Genomic DNA, 17,380 nt, shown 5'->3' with positions numbered 1-17,380 from the left:
AAGGACTGTTTAATCGATTCCATCCCATACTTATTTTCGATTGATTCGATTTTTTACATATAAATTTTCTATTCGATTTATCGATTTATTATACATATATCGAATGTGAAACAAAGTACAATACTTTGTTTCACAAAAAAATAAACTCGAATAATTATTACAAATTTACAATGAAATAAAAGTAATATTAACATTAGGTTAATGATTTCCGTTATAAATGACTGACAAAATATATCAATGGAATTATTTACATCCGTCTATTATGATAAACTATTTCGGCGCGACAAACAATAGCATTCCGTATATTCATACCTATTTGAATATTCCTTCTATATCAGTAATTGTTGCCAGATTTTTAGGAAAGGTATCACTACTTCATATAGAGTCTAGTATACTATGTCGGATTTACTTGAGCTTACAAAATTTATGATTACAGTTCTGTGTGCTATGGAAGATTTTTTCAGCAGGCTTAAGAATTTATTTAATCTGTTCTTCCAGAAAACGTATTATTTAAGACTCAGGAAGAATAACATAAAGAGGTTAAAATTAAGACTGTCTATCCTTATTGTATTGTGCATAGTATTGGCAGCTAGATTTTACAATAGAATACATTCTAAATTCAAAACGGTAACCATAATTCAAACATTTGTCACATTATTTCATATTTCAAGGAGTGTATGATATTATCAATGTTTAAATTTTGAGTTATAATAATAGAAGACTTTTTCGGTTAAACAAATTTTAGACAAACTAAAAACTAGCAAGTAATGGCTTTGGATAAACAGAGAATTCTAAGCGAGTTAGGCAGTGTTGTAAATCAACTTCAGAGTGCTGATTGGTAAGTAATTTAATTGAAATTATTTCAACTGTGGACACGTAGAAACGTAGAAAGACGATAGATGACACGTTTGGTAGCAGATCTACGAAAGCGATATAACTGGTTGCGATTTTTCATTTACTCCAAATATGTTTTGATTAATATCTCTCCTCTAAAGTTAGATCTGATTTTTTTACAGTTGTGAGTTATAAATACGGTCCATACTGTACCAAATTCTATAATATGGTTTTTCATAAAATTCAAAGAGCGTAGTATATTCGCGACGGCTTAGATAAGAAGGGAATGTAGTAGGCTTACATTAAATTAAACCAAAATAGTGTAGATAGGTTTGCTATTGAAAATTGTAGTATTTTCAGTAACCTTTTTATTCTCCAGACTCATTTCTTGAGTACTTTCATGCATATTCCGGTGTATAGTTACCTCACACATGCTAACCTTTTAACTTGCCATCCTATTACTGCAATTGGATTTCTCGTTGTAAGAGAAAATGTTGGCTTACTCTTATATACTGGCCATATGGTTTGGTATAGATTTTTAAGTTCCTACAATAAAATAGAAAACTCTTTATTCAGATAAACTTACTTTAAGTACTTTTGAATAGTCACAGTTATCCATCTTTTAATGTACCGCTCATTCGGAAAACTGTCTCGTCACAAGATCAAAATATTTTCAACGTAAAAATGAAATTTCTGATAAATCTACACTACGTTGAGTTGCTTTTACATCTGAAAATAATATAATACTTTGTCAGGAATTATAGAAATTTTCAAATGTAGTTTAGTTTTATACAATTTTAAATTACCATAGTTCATGTGTTTCAGTGGGTGTATGGGAAAACTGTTTTCAAATCCGGGCCAAGGTTCCACTATAGGTAGTCCACTACCAACCTGTGGTGGATGTCGACGAGGCTGCTGCCACGGCCACGGATACAACCAAGGTTATAGTGCCCCTTGTGCTGGCGAACCATGTTCCTACATGAATTCCATGAACGGACCCTGTATGGGTCATTGCAATCCACCAAAACTTTATGCAGATACATATAATTATTTGAATGAAAACCTAATGCAGCCCACAATGAAAGAAGTTTATAATGACTTGAAATCAATCACGCCTGCAAATACTGTAATGAATAATCCCATGGCCAGTCAATTAGGGCTAGCTCAAGGAAATGTTAGCATGCAACCACAGAACAATGTAATAGGCATGAACCAAAGTCCTACGTTAGGAGGGACAGAGAATCTGAATACTATAGAGAATTTAGATAACATGTCGCCAGGCTATTCGTTACAAATGGGTAATCACAACAATACTCAACAAATGGGCACCATGCAAAATATTCAGCGTAATGGTCAAACCAATCATATGGGACAGAGTCAGCCAATGGTCCCAACGAGTGGAATGGGAGCTCAAATTGCAAATATGTTTATTAGTGAAGGTGGCTCGAAAAATAAAATGTCAGGGCAAATTGGACAGTTGAAAGAATCTATACAAATAGATGCTCATCAGTCACCTCATGGCAAAGTTGGTGTTACACCGTTGTCACCTCAAACCGATGGCGCTTATAAAACCGATATGGGAATGACAAATATGAGTTACGGACAACAACCTAATTCAAATTTGCAGTACCCGGTTACTCAGCACCCAGCTCCTCCAAATATGTATTCTGAAAATATAGTTCAAAATAATTCAATGCTAGGTAATATGACACACTGTAACAATACTCCTGGTTCTCAAGCAATTGGCCAAGTTGGTAACATGGGACAAGTAAATAGAAATCCTGGTGTCCAACAAATGTCAGCTCCAAATCCCAATACTTACGGTCAACACAGTTCAGGAATTACAAAGTTTAAGGAGATGTTTCCAGGCCTCATGCAAGGTGATCTCGGATTTGATCCCATGGCTATAGCAATACAAATGAATCCTGCAAATCAACAAAAAGCTGCAATGAATACGATGCAAAACTTGATGACTGGGAATAAAAGTATCAAAGCCAATGAGTCTCAACCAATGCATCAAGAAATTATGCAATCCAATAATCTTATTCCTTCTAATCAAATATCAGAACAACAAAAGTATGCTTCACCTATTTTGAATCAACAGCAGATGTCTACCCAGCAAACTCAACAATATCAGTTATTACCACAATATCATCCGCATCAGTTACAACAGAGAACAGATCCTAATACTGGTGCTATAATAAATTCCCAAAATCATTCAACTGGAAACGAGTCATTTAGAGATCCTAATATTAAATTACAAATGTCCAATTCACCAGATCAATCGACACCTCCAACATCCAACCCAGTACCGGCAACTATTAAAGAACCAATATTTCCAGTGGATATATCAAGGAGCCAAGCTATACACACAAAACCACAGATGTATTATCAATACAATATGCTTGGTCAACCTGTTGAAATGATGCCGGCGAAAATGTATCGCCCACCTGAATCATCACTGCCCCAAACGCTATCACCACAGCCGTTACCCACTAAACTGAGAGAAGAGGCAATTAAATACAATAATGTAAAAAATACTGTTAGTAAGACTTCTATTGTTGGAAACAAACCCGTCGGAAGAACACCTAGTAGAAGCCAATTGCAACAAGTATATAACCAATACAAAGGTTCCCAATCGTTTACTCAACAGAACATAAACCCGCCACAAAGTTATGGCTCAACATACTCTGAAGGGAATGTCGCTCACAGAGTCGCAAATCCTGCGCTTCAAGCACCTGTAGAAAAAGTTGGTGGTGATACTATTGTTAACAATACTGTATTTAACAACAACAAACCAAATAAAGTAGCACCAACAGTGGAACAAATCGGTGATGTACCTACTACTAAACCTTGTGGGGATAGTGCTCCTGATAAGGTAATGAACCCATTGTATATCATTTCTAATAATTTTTCCGCTAATGCTTAGACGTCATAATACAAAATCGAATCAGGTTTTTATACCTTTTTGCTGGCTTATAGAGAAATTTTACAACGTGATCTAAAATGTGCCTTCGCCTTTGGTTTTATATTTACTCATACTTACTACACTCACTAGAGGCAATTCTTCTGACATGACGGTTATTATTCTACTATATTCTAGTCTTCTATCATTATTTATTTGATCAGGTAAAGCCGTTATTATCTTATTTATTTTACATAATAAAATTGTAAAATCGTGACGAATGTTAACTTCCTTCCTTCAAACATGTCTGACATTTGCATTACAGTTTCCCTTCGTATACTTTGTATTTTACAGTAATTTTATTCGTTAAATATTTTGTTTCAGGTGACTGCTATGAAACAAACCAGATGCAGAAATGGTTTACAGGACATGGTATACACATCGTATCCCACATCAGCGGCGTGGTCTTTTCATGGTAACAACCGTGCACCATTCTCTGACGCATATAGATTTAAAAGCAGAGCGTAGTGTAAAATGGTGTTTGTTTGCATTTATTGCTTGTATGTTTTTAGTTTGTCATAAAATAAATGTGGTATATGTTTTGTACTGAGAATTGTTATGAAAATGAAATAAATAATTTTAAAATGTTTTTATCATTTAATTTTACGAATAATTTCAAGCAGTGGCCAATCAGGATCATCGAACAAGAGGCCTACAGGACCCAGGGGATACAAGAAGTAACATTTATTACGGAATTTACATATTTTTTTTAGATAAAGGGAGCGTGCCGTCGCGTCTTCGTGCGTAGTATCACCATATACTTTGTGGTTCTGATTATTTTACCATGAGTCTCGGATCTCGGATATTTCCTTTAGATATATTTATTCTCGGATATGTTACTTACGTGACAACATAATAATTACTTATGTGAATGTTTTTAATAGAAGAACCATTCCATTATCATCTATTAAAAACTGCTATTTCTGTTGTGTTTGAAATATAGTGGTTTTCTAAATGGGGACCAACAAAATCAGAAAATGATTACTTTGACATCGATGTAGAAATCGATTTATAAGTATCGACGTATAAAAAATATCGATTTCTTATAATATCTATACGGAATGTTGATATTGTCGATGTTTTACAACTAAACATCGATGAATATCGAACATCCACCTGTGTCTTTCAGTATATAGTCATATTTTTAATTGTTTTGAGACCAATAGATATTGTTATTTAAGTTACTAGTAACTACAATCAGTTTCTTGACGGCTTATTACAAAGCGCGCGGCTAAGGTCTGAGAGCACCAATGTTTTTTTTTGCGCTCACGCTCTTTTCAACCAAGCACGTCAAGCCAAAGCTTTGAAAAACGATACAAAACGTCTACAAATACGTATTTGAGAAAGCTGCATTGTTCGGTTTTTGGGAATAATTTTTTCCGTCGATATTTATTATCAATTTTTAGACGATTTATAATTAATGTCGGATTTTTTTATCTGATGATGAATAAAAACAAATTTTGTAATAAGCGCAGTTTTTTATTTATATTACCTAACTATATTATGTTATATATAGTTATATTTTGTACAATTACATTATGAACATTTCGATTCAGACATAGATCAATAGGAACATAATCGTCAAACTCGTTGTATGTATAAAGCACGGCTAAAATTCAAACCCCGTACCCGATATCGGCAGTTTGGCACACTAACTATTCACTCTGTTCGGGCAATTCCATTTTCCAATAATTCGTCACAACACTATTTTTATTTCGTCAAATACATAAACGACAAATTCTTTTACATTCTTTGTCGTCTGGGTTTCTGCAAAAAATAATATCGTGTTCCTTCGTTTGTGATTGCTATACCTTCGAGTTTTGCAATTTGCTCGAAATTTCTATCATAGATCGTAATTTTTCCGTGACAACTTTCGCGAGTGTAACAAAAATTAGTTGACTCGCTTTATTGTGTTTAATTCCGAGTTATTTACTGATATTTGGCTAAAGATCTCTCTTTTTGAGAACTGAAAATGTCGCTGTTTGGATCTTTGATGGGTGATTTTGAAGATGATCCATTCTTTGGGTAAGTAATAATTTATTGATACAATAGTAATCTATAAAATACAATGATGCTATTGTAAATAAAATAGGGAATTAAAAGCATACGCTTCGCTTTCCTTTTTTGACAGTTAATCACATGGCAAGCGTTTAGTAAATGTGGTAATTTCCACAGCTCTCATTTTAGGCATATGCGTCAGATGAACAGCATGATGAACTCGATGTTCTCTGACCCGTTCGGCATGCTCGGCGGCGGCGGCCCCCTGGCGCTGACTGCTGCCCCCCGACACGCCTGCACTTCAATGATGCCTATGATGCCCCAAATGCCGATGCTTAACAGATTATTCACAGGTACTGTATAATTGCATGTTTAAATTATATAAGGAAATTATTGATTAATACTTTTACAAGTTATTGATTTTTTGCCTGTTATTTGACATAGACAAAAATTTTCCATTTGCCTTTTGTTTTGTTATTTGTGTGCCATAGCTTTCTTTTACATTATACACCAATCAAAACAATTAAAATATGTACCTTTATTTTTATTTTGTAAATAGAATAGTAAATAAGTGGACTGCCCACATGGTGGTTGAGAGGCAACCATCACTTTATATAGATAAATAGCACAAACATAACATCATAGTGCTGTACCCATGATAATCCTCATGCTATTCTGGAGGACTAAGGTACCACCCATTGGCAAAATGGCAATATTATAAAGCAACTCTGCAATATTACTATACAAATTATCATAAACATATATTTTTTAGATATGGATGGATCCATGGGCACAGGAAGCTCATTCAGCAGCAGCACAGTTATAATGTCCAGTGGACCTAATGGTAAACCACAGGTAATTATAATAAAATATCTATTATTATTATTATACTTTTATTATAAGTTTATTACATATATTAAAATAAAACTTGTATAAATTGTCTATTTGTAATTATTATTTACTTTGGTACTAGTTGTTATTTCCAACTTTATCTCCTTTATTTAGATGGAAGATAGAATCTGGTATTTGTAAATTGGTCCTCAGCTAAAGCTAGCAAGCTTGCATATGTTTGGAGTATATATTAAACTACTCTATCCCACCTATTTCCTTTCTCAGATAATAAGTAACATTTGGTGGGCCCCCAGATATGGGATGGGACCTTGGACTATTACATAAATTATATGTTGTATTTTTTTCATAAAATAACTTTAAATTAACTGATAATGTTTTGTAATTTTTTTAAAATTAGGATAATTGTCTGAAAGGATAGGACAAAATATTTCTAATGTAGTTTTAATGTTTAATTATAAATAACCATCTTATTTATAAACAATTACACAATCATTAGAAAAGTTGTGCAATTTGAATTCTATTTTGTATCTTCTATATTCTATTTTTGCAGTCTTACAATGTGATTATTTTATATTTCAATTTCTTCAGGTATACAGTACTAGTAGCAGCACCAAAATAGGACCAAATGGTCTTAAGGAAACACGTAAAACTCTTCAGGACTCCCGCACTGGGACTAAAAAGATGTCTATTGGTGAGTTTTTAACTGATATTATAAATCAAGGGTGTATAGTAGTTGTAGGTTCTACAACTAGTAGTAGAGGATGTCGTGGTGTAGACCATGACTCCTCCATAGTCATCAACTTCACACACAATGACCCAGATAAGAAGCTAAATGCGGAGAATAGAGTGCATATTACATTAGTCCTCAACTTATACTGACAGGTTGTGAGTTTGATTTTAGCTTACACAAAGTTTTTTGTTAACCCATATTTCTTACTGCTTTTGGTGATGAAAAAACTGATGAGACCAAATTAATCTGGGAATTGATGGTAGTCTATGCCCACCACAATGTTGGATTTCGATATACTGAGAGAAATGTGGATGTGTCAAAGTTAATAACAGCAATACTTACATTTTGTAAGGACTCATCTCTCAGATCCTCAACATAATTAATCTACTAAAAATAATGAACCCTGTTTTTAGTCTGTTCTAATCGTGACATCGGGAAAATCATCGTAATTTTGATGGGGCCATAGCTTAAAAAAAAGAAATGATCTCTGATAGATATGTTGATACTACTGAGTTTTTAGTAATACTACTATAATTAATATATATGTAAATTTTATATAACATGTGATGGGTACATACTTAGTGACACTCTTACAATTTGATGCAACTGATAACCATGTTATGGTTAACAGTCATGAAGGATTAAATAAACCACAACCTTAGTAAACTAATTAGATTTGATATTACTCATGGGTGATATATCCTATTCCTTACAGTATCTATATTTGTATCTGAATTAATATTGTAATGAGGAAAGGTTAAATTTTTTGTTGTAGTGAATAAGGCGATCTCTAATTACGCTAAACCCATTTTTAGGATAAAAATGGGTTTAGCGTAAATACCCCCTCTGTCACAGCTAGTCAGATTTTAATAGTTTAATATTGTGTTTTGATACTAACGTTTAAATACGAGTCTAAGACACACATACAAACTCTTCCCAGGAATGGGACCCCTCCTACATTTCATGATGCATTGTAGAAAATCCTCATGAACCCACTCATACCGTAGGAGGTAAACGGGTACTGCCTGACCATTGAAACCCCCAAAGCATTTCTTGTGTTTACCTTTTCTCAGGATTATGAGAATGTACAAGCAACCTTCCGCAGCCCCGACGACTTTGGTACGCCAATGCAGGCCCCTTCTCATTTTTTAAATTTGTAATCACGTTTAAAAAATGAGAAGGGGTGTGCCCCTTCTTATCCTCTTGTCACACTTTGTCGACCATAATAAACAATGTCACGTTAGGGGGAGGTACCCCTAACGTGGCATTGTTTATTATGGATGACTAAAACTCAAAAAATATATAACCGATTTAAAAAATTCTGTCAACTATGAAATGCCAAGTTAACATCGAATATTATTATCTGTATTTTCCGTGGGCAGTGCTACGTGATAAAATTAGTCTGTGGGTCTGCTGAAATTAACACAATGTGTTTATGCAAATTTTTAAATAAACTGAACGATTTTTTTGTTACATAATGAAGTTGTTGAATATGACATCATTCTCTGGCCAGGAATAGAAAGATGACTTTACATAATCGGTAATTCACAGTAGTTGACTACGTAATTAGAGGCTCGAGTGATATTTGGCTAGTGTAATGGGCGTGGCTTGCTCTTAAATTTTTTTACACGTAGAAAAAACTATGGCTCCTATAAATTGCGTGATTTTTGCCACCTCACTTCTCCCTCATTCTTTTTACAGTAAGTCACATTTGTCAGAGAGGGAAGTCTCCCTTGTGTGATGTTTTTTTTCTATTTTCGTTATTAATTCATATTTAGACAAGAGATATTTATTTTATTTAAACATATTTTTGTTACTATTTTCTTTAATAAATCTATTTTTGCCATCAAGAGAAATTTATTTATATATTTATGTTATAGAAAGTATGTAACTGATTGCCAAGCGAAATTTTTTTTTTGTTATGCAATAAGTTCAAAGCTAAATGAATTTAAATTTATTTTGTTATCCCCACCTCGGCCACGCAGAGGTGTACAACTGTACAGTGTACGTGAGGAAGGTTGTATAACTATGTGTATATTATTCATATAATATACATAAACAGAAACTTTTGTGTTTAAAATTATTTTTCATAACTTTCTTTTATATTTTACTTCTTATTTAACTAAAAATAACATTGATCCATTTTTATATTATTTTTATTCTACCATATTGACATCTAGTATAGTAAGTTAGTTAGTTGGTAAAACCATTAGGAATTTATTATGATGATTTACAGGGAGATGTGCGTGGAGGTCAACCTCACAAGTACAATGAAATAGAAAGAATTGAAAAACGAAATAGGAATTATCTTTATACAAATAAACTTATTATAAGCACTTTACTTATATAATATTTTTATTTTTATTTATAAAAGTCATATTTTTATTAACACTCATTCGGAACGCAAATTCATCACAAGAAGAACGTGTAAGAAACTTGCGTGTTGCTGTTATAAATCAATGTTATCCTAATTAAATCATTTGATTTTAACACTGTATTCTGCAAACAAATAAATTAATAAATACACATTAACAAGGATTAGGCATGCGACAACATAGAAACCGCTACAAAAGGGTCATCAGTTCACATTAATCAATCAATCTCCTTCCCTCCAATAATTGAAATTGTAATAACCCAGGTCACCATATCGGCGAGCGCGCGCATGTGATCGAGCGGGAACAAAACTTTTACTCCGGTGATGCTGAGGAGAGGCAGGAGTTCATTAACCTCGATGAGGAGGAGGCTGAAGATTTCGACAGGTAAATATGTTTTTTTCTCTACTCTAAGGCCGCATTTGACCTTTACAGCTTCACTAGACGATAGGGGCGAGTTCAGATGGCACTTCAAACCCGCAAAAAGACTTATGGAGCGGCTGAAGGACAACTCCCGCCTGTCGGATTTGAGCTTGCTTGATGGATACTTTGGTCTGAGAGCACCGCTAGGGTTCGAGCCTCAGCTCAGGCCGTCGCGCGTCGTAATTTCGGTACCTATTAGAATTGGACGGGAAGGTCCTTAACTTCCGCTTCGGTACATTCTTATGCACTCGTAGCTGTGTGTTGTGTATAGCAGTAGCAAAGTGGCAACAGTTTGCACTTGTAAAAATGCAGACTATATTTTTTTAAAAGTTAATTATTTAAAAAAAAGACTACTATATTACACTATTGCCAGAGGGGCAATTACTCAGTTGTATGTATTTGTATTGTAATGTATGTATTGTAGTGCATGATATTATAATGTATTTTATATTTTATTTATATATTTCGTATGTTTTCAGAGAGTTCCAAACCAAGGCGGGCATGATGAGGGCGCGTGAAGCCATCGCCCCAGGCTCCCGCATGGAGTCGCCTCGTCTCGCACTGCCGGCACCACCGCCTTCGTAAGTAGCTTTTAAATGTTATTTGTTAGAATTGGTCTAAAGTGTATTAAATAGTTGTTTCGGCGTCTGTTTTATAAATTAGAACATACTAATAAGTTAAAAAAAAAGAAAAAAATTGAATTAGACGAGCCTCCATAGTCAGACGGTTTTTCCAAATTTCCAGATAAGGAAAAACATATAGAGAAGTATAATATAGAAATAATGATAAGAAAAAATAAATGAAATAAAAAAAATTAGACATAGTCAGACGGTTATTCCAAAGTTTCCAAATGTATATTTCTTTCATATATATATATAGAAAGTATAGTAAACTTGCGAAACATTTAGAACTTTCCCAAGTAAAGCAATTTTTCTAGATGTTTTTTAATGAATTAAATATATATTTAGGTGTTATATTGCGGAAATCCATTCACTACTTAATGGACTTATATTGTTTTATTTAATTCCGCTACAATTAGCTTGTGTAAGATCACAAGTATTCAGTGCGGAAACTAGACTACCGTTATGACCTTCTCTAATGTCGATCAAATTCCGACCGTTATTGAGTCTACACCCATATCGCGATACGTGTTTCGCCTCTGAACGAAGCATCATCAGGCATTGAAAAGAGTTCGGATATAGCTTGGAGGCCTAGTGTTGACTGGTCGCCGAGTTGCTGTTTAGTCAATTAAACAAATGAATATAAATCCATTAAGTAGTGAATTAAATATATTTTTTATTATGCGATATTACATATTTACTCGATACACTTGAAATATTTATATATCAATATATATATTATTGTATGACGCTTAAAATATTTGGTGTATATGGTTAGTATGGCATGATTGTATAAATATTGTATTTATCTTTCTTGCACTATTATTAATTTTTATATATACATAAATATGCTATAATGTTTTTTTCGCAGAGATGGATAGATGGATCTAATTTGAATACACAATGAGTTCATTACTTAACATATTAATACTTTTTAAGTATTTATTCTTTTCGTCATTCAACAGGGAGAGCTCTCTCTCTCTCTGTTTAATCATTATCTGTATCTATCTACCTGTCTCAGTATATAAGAGTTGCCAACCATTCTGTTTTCCCAGGACATATCCTAGTTTTTGTAGTGTACTGGGAGCTCTTGGAAAAATTTTAAGTAGCTATATTTCCTAGGTTTTCAATATTAAATAATCTTTTAATTTTTAATTAAAAGTTTTCACTACATATTACAATGCTATACTAACTAAGGTATAAGTAACTCAACACGTAGTAATTGCTGTTACTACGTGTAATAGAGTTATAATAGTTAAAGTGCGGTTATGAAACTGAATTGTTCTGTTTATTTTTAAACTTTCGTGTTTAATATACATTATTTATTATTTGTTAAAACCCGGTTAATAATATAAATAATGAATTGTTCTGGTTATTCCAATTTCAAGTTCTGTTTTTCTATTTATATTTGGGGTTGGCAACCCTACAGTATATACAAAGTAGTTAGTTGGCATGTATATTACAGTACAAGTAGAGATGTGTCCAGTCCTCGTCACCACTCACGGCCGAGTTCGCGCCGGCCAATCAGAAACAGCGCCGGCTCCCACCTACTACCCTCCAGGTAAATTCACTTGTTATGGCATTATTAACAACACGAATTTGCCTACTTGGTAATTAAAAAAATAAAATGCTTCAAATTAAGAATACTTCATTACGTCATCATTTACATTTGACGGGGATTCTCATTAACTATGTTAATAAACTTAAAAATATTTAATTACTAGGCTTTTGGTAGGTTTATTTTACTTTGGAGGAGTACTATTAAGAATAGTTCATTACGTTATCGTTTACATTTCGCGGGAATTTTTATTAACTAATAAATAAATATTTTATCTCTAACGTTTGGAAGGGTTGTACTTAACTTAATTTTGGACTCATATTAAGAAAACTTCATTACGTCATCATTTACATTTGGCGGGAATTTTCATTAAGTAATAAATTTAAAAAATATTTGTAATCTATCGTTTGGCAGGGTTATTTTACTTTGTACTCATATTAAGAATAGTTCCTTATGTCATCGTTTACATTTGGCGGGAATTTTCATTAACATAATATTTGATCTGAACATATAAGGATGAATGACGTCAATAGCATTTGGAGGTGTTATTGTACTTTGTATAAATTATATAATTTATAATGTACATTAGTATCCTCACGAAATACCTTAATTATAATTTAGAGAAAAACTGTGAAACTTATTAACTAACATACTTTTATATAAAATATATAAATATTTATAATAGTTTGGTAAATAGAATATTTTCTTGTTTAAATTTGAAAATTCAGATGAACAAAAGAGTCACAGATAAATAAAGATACCATAAATATACAGACTAAATAGTTTACATAAGAACAACAATTAACAGGTTTAAAAAACTTAATCTAATTAATTTTAACTATAAATTAGAAAATTCTATATTCAAATAAAGTAAATTTTAAGCACTTTCGAATAGTTACACTTATTTTTTTTAATCTACTGCTTATTCGGAAACATGTTAGCACAAGAAGAAAAAGCAAGAAATTTGCGTGTTGCTCTCTTAAATAATTGTTGTAACTTTACATTTTTAAGGTGTATTTTGTGAATACAAACTACCAACTAGCACTAATTCATTAATATTAAATCATATTTTCTATTAATATTATGAATCTAAATTCCAAATTCTAATTGGTCCGGACAGTTCCAGATACTGGAGGAGGCGTCACTACTATTAGAGATATCGTAATATACTTTGATGTTTTAATATATATACTTTCTATTTCTTTGCTGTAAATGTACGCACGCTGTCTATTACATATATTGGCTGTTTACATATGTAAATATTTTGCTATAGTCGCATTTTGTTTGTGTGTGCATGATAGTTTTTATATTGTTCATATATATTTAGTATAGGTACTATAAGTCAAGCATAGTTTTTTTTTAAATGATAATGGAATGGTGCACCCGTCTGCGCTAGCGGTTTACGTTGGCAGGGCACCAGCGGAGGCGTTAGTTCATCATGATAAATTCCAAGGTTTCCAAGGGGAACCGCGTGGAGGTCAATCTGACATGGTGCATTGCTAGTAATGGGCAATGGGAGTCCACATTACTGACAATCCCCTTTCCCATACATAAATAATAAAACATACGCAATATATTTTGTGATAATATTTTTAAATTGGTGTTTTTACAGGCTTTATCAATAGATACGAATAAAAATAGTTTGAATTCATATTCATAATCATAGTTTCTTTCGATGGCTTAGTAAGTATAAAAAAATTTGCAATTAACTCTATGGATTCGTATAGGAAAGTCGATAATAAACGCACTAACTTAAAAAAAAAACTTAATGATAGGTGTTAATTGAAACTTCCAATGAAATTTGTTTAATAGGAATATTAAAAGATATAGATAACAAATGCAGTAATAATTTTTACAGAAATTAAATATTATTTTGTATAAAGTAGATACCACTCAGTAGCATCTTGATTTCGTATGACAATATAAAAATGCTATTTATTTCAAATCTTGTTATATTATATCTGTATAATTGATAATTTATAAAATATTAAACTCTTTATTGTTCCTCTCAAAGAAATAACAATGTGCTAATCTGAATCTGCCTATTTTTTCTGATAACTTATTCTAAGATTTTTTTTATTGAGCTCCCGATATTTCGGCAGTGTTTCAACCGCCATAATCACGGGTAAACTTTATGTAAATAGAAGTATCACCACTGAAGTATGCACTCACTTGCTATTTATATTTTTAAATCACATCAAGCTTTGACTTTTATCATGTGTAGTTTTTTTTTATTATCTTGGCATGTATTGTTATCCCAATTTAGTAATTTAAAAACGGAACAAACAACATCTATACATAATAAAAATAATGATGGATATGTTTGATATACACAAAACCCCATCTATTCAGAAAATCAGTAAAGCTATGGGATTTTTTATGTAATAGGAACATCATGTATTGTGTAGGGGCACTACGGTCTTGTCCCTACAACCTCATAGCTTCGATGGTCTAGCGGTTTAGCACACCATTTTATTTCCGATGGTCGCGGGTTTGATTTTCCGTACGATGCAAACATTTGTACTCATGAGTATGACTGTATTGGACTGCGTGTTCTATCTTAGCATTTATATTACTGGTCTAGTACCCATCACACAAGCTTTGCTTAGCTTGGGACTACATGACGCTGTGGGAAATTGTCCTGAGATATTATTATTATTGTGTATCTGTATCTGTGGCACTAAACATTACAAATTGAACACTATGCATCTAAATACAAACGCAATATGTAGTGCATATCTATATGTATTAGTGGTTGAAATTCGACCATTATTAATTTATATGTTTGAACATCGTTAAGGTTCTTTTGTCAAAGACTTGCTTCAGTATTAATATATAGATTTCTTTGATAACGGCACAGAAACAAACCTCGATTCGCTGATTTGTCAATTAACAATATAGACATTATTAGACATTGACGTTTTGTTATCAATCTATTGACATTATTTGATATTGACATTTTGTTATCAATCGTGTAATATAAGGATAGTATGTGTAGTGTTTTTTTTTTATTGATTTACTGTATTTCTTTTTTTTAATATTTGCATTCTGAACTCCTTCTTTATATAAAGTATAAGTGTACGATATTTCACACTCCTCCATCTGCGCAATTTTCATTAAAAGGGGTACAAAGTTTTTGCTTCTTGTATTAATATAAAGATATGTGTTTGTATTTGGTCTCTGCACCATAGCATAATGTCTCTTTGGTTTTTTTTTAATAAATTTAATACGTGAAACAAAACTTTGTACACCACGTTTTGTTCATATATTAATATAATGTATGATGATATATGGTTTTAATATTACAGTACCAGCGTCCGCGAGGTATACGGCGGCTCTCACCCTCAACGGCACAGGCACAAACACCAGAAGACCCACCGACACTCCAACGCCGACAATTAATGTACCATCCTCACAAACTAGCCGTCCATCAGACGTAACAAAACGCAGAAACGACGCAATGATATCTTATGACGTTTATTACCGGACTGTGCAACAACTAAACGCAACTGTAGAATGTAATGTGTAGGAATGTTAGATGTAAATGATGTGATTGTTTTGAAGGATACCGAAAGGGGTTATCACGAAATAATTCATTACGAAACTGTTAATGTACTTTTATTAATATAGTCAATCGGGTTTTAATACGAATAAAATGGTAAATATAAGTATTTACCTCTCAGTCAGTCAGCTCGTGACCACGGCTAATATAACGTAGTCGCAACGTCGAGAGAAGTAAATACCTTCATTTACCACAAATTTATTAGTGTTAAAACCCGTTTAACTATATTAACAAAGTGTATCAAACAGCAAAGTTTAAAGATAAGTGAGAATGTACTTTGTTTCTTTTGCGACAGAGTTCAGTTTGTATATCATCAAATTTTGATTAAACTTTGTTAATAGTCGGACGATTAGAATTTTTCGTGAAACAACAATGTATTGGATGAATAGTATTATGTTTAAACAAATGCTGTGTATAAGTAAGGTGTACAACAACATAGTAGCTGAATGACCTGTTTGTTCTAACAAAGGTAAAGACATACATATTTAGTTATTGTCGTGGATAGGTATAATCCATATTGGTAGGAAATGGTTTCGAGCGGTAGCAATATGATTTTGTACTATTATTTGTTTTAAACAAAAGACGCAATGAGTATTTTTATATATACACTCAATGCCACGTGAGTTGATTGTGTATGTCGAGATTGTGTAATATGAAATTGTCTATGGTATGTACCTAATATTTTATTTAGTTTTTCTGGAAGAAGAATAATAACTGAGCATAATACTATTAATAGGGAATAAAGTACGCGCTGTACGCATGAGATAGAATGAGAATGCAACGTCTAACATCTGTTTTTCTCATTGGGCTATAGTTTCTATCTACGTGACAATACATGTTTGTTTACAATGTTTTTTACTTTGTAAACATTCCATAGACAAGACGAACTTAAAACTTTTTTCTGTTTTAAATGTACTAGGAATGCAGGTCAAACTTTCTTGTTCTAGTGGCGAAATGAACTGTATGCAGATTAGAGATTACTATATTTTAAATTATATTATAATTATTGTTTTAGTTTTTGCGTAATTAATTTTATTTGACAAGATGTCTGGTTACATTTTAAAAGTATTGACAAAAGATTTAGTCCGCCATTATTACACAAATTTTGTGCATTGAATAAGTAAATTGAGTACTGAAATACAGTTTTACGCAACACATTGCATACAATAACAACTATAAATTAAAGATCATTATAATATTATAATGTAATAAAACAATGTTGCTAAAGTTATTACTTCAAGTTTCTGTTCTTAATTTTATTTAAGGGGTTATAATATGTATCATAATTTACAAATATGAATGGTAGTTAGTTTTTACCCTATTTATTAATTATCTTATTATCCTATTAATGTGATGGTGTAATAATCCCTTAAAACAAATATACATAGATATTTTTTACTTTCCAATTTGAGTGAATATGAAATAAGCGCTAGCGTCAATGTATTGTGAATCTCATCTCATTTGCG

The 17,380-nt window shown here is 32.4% G+C and overlaps 2 protein-coding genes across 4 annotated transcripts; both read left to right on the top strand.

The window, feature by feature from the left end:
• Positions 1–644: 644 nt before the first annotated feature.
• On the top strand, positions 645–4,377 carry LOC131848921 (uncharacterized). The gene is made up of 3 exons (XM_059198882.1): positions 645–838; positions 1,660–3,712; positions 4,124–4,377. The coding sequence occupies exons 1-3, from the start codon at positions 768–770 to the stop codon at positions 4,265–4,267; spliced, it is 2,268 nt and encodes a 755-aa protein (XP_059054865.1). The 5' UTR covers positions 645–767; the 3' UTR covers positions 4,268–4,377.
• A 1,187-nt stretch (positions 4,378–5,564) lies between these two features.
• Positions 5,565–17,208, top strand: LOC131848936 (myeloid leukemia factor). 3 transcript variants are annotated; one of them, XM_059198898.1, is made up of 8 exons: positions 5,565–5,824; positions 5,987–6,150; positions 6,570–6,652; positions 7,238–7,340; positions 10,018–10,138; positions 10,654–10,755; positions 12,260–12,355; positions 15,661–17,208. In XM_059198898.1, exons 1-8 carry the CDS (start codon positions 5,772–5,774, stop codon positions 15,752–15,754), a joined length of 816 nt encoding a protein of 271 aa, XP_059054881.1. In that variant the 5' UTR covers positions 5,565–5,771; the 3' UTR covers positions 15,755–17,208. The 3 variants fall into 3 exon arrangements, with proteins under 3 accessions (XP_059054881.1, XP_059054880.1, XP_059054882.1); XM_059198897.1 differs by having other exon boundaries at positions 5,975–6,150; XM_059198899.1 differs by lacking the exon at positions 12,260–12,355 and having other exon boundaries at positions 5,975–6,150.
• Positions 17,209–17,380: the final 172 nt, after the last annotated feature.

This window comes from Achroia grisella, unplaced genomic scaffold (assembly GCF_030625045.1).
Source record: "Achroia grisella isolate CSIRO2021 unplaced genomic scaffold, CSIRO_AGI_Agris_v1 utg6026, whole genome shotgun sequence".
In the NCBI taxonomy this organism is placed as follows: domain Eukaryota; kingdom Metazoa; phylum Arthropoda; class Insecta; order Lepidoptera; family Pyralidae; genus Achroia; species Achroia grisella.
The sequence above is the reverse complement of the archived record's forward strand: the minus strand, read 5'-3'. Positions and strand labels throughout refer to the sequence as shown.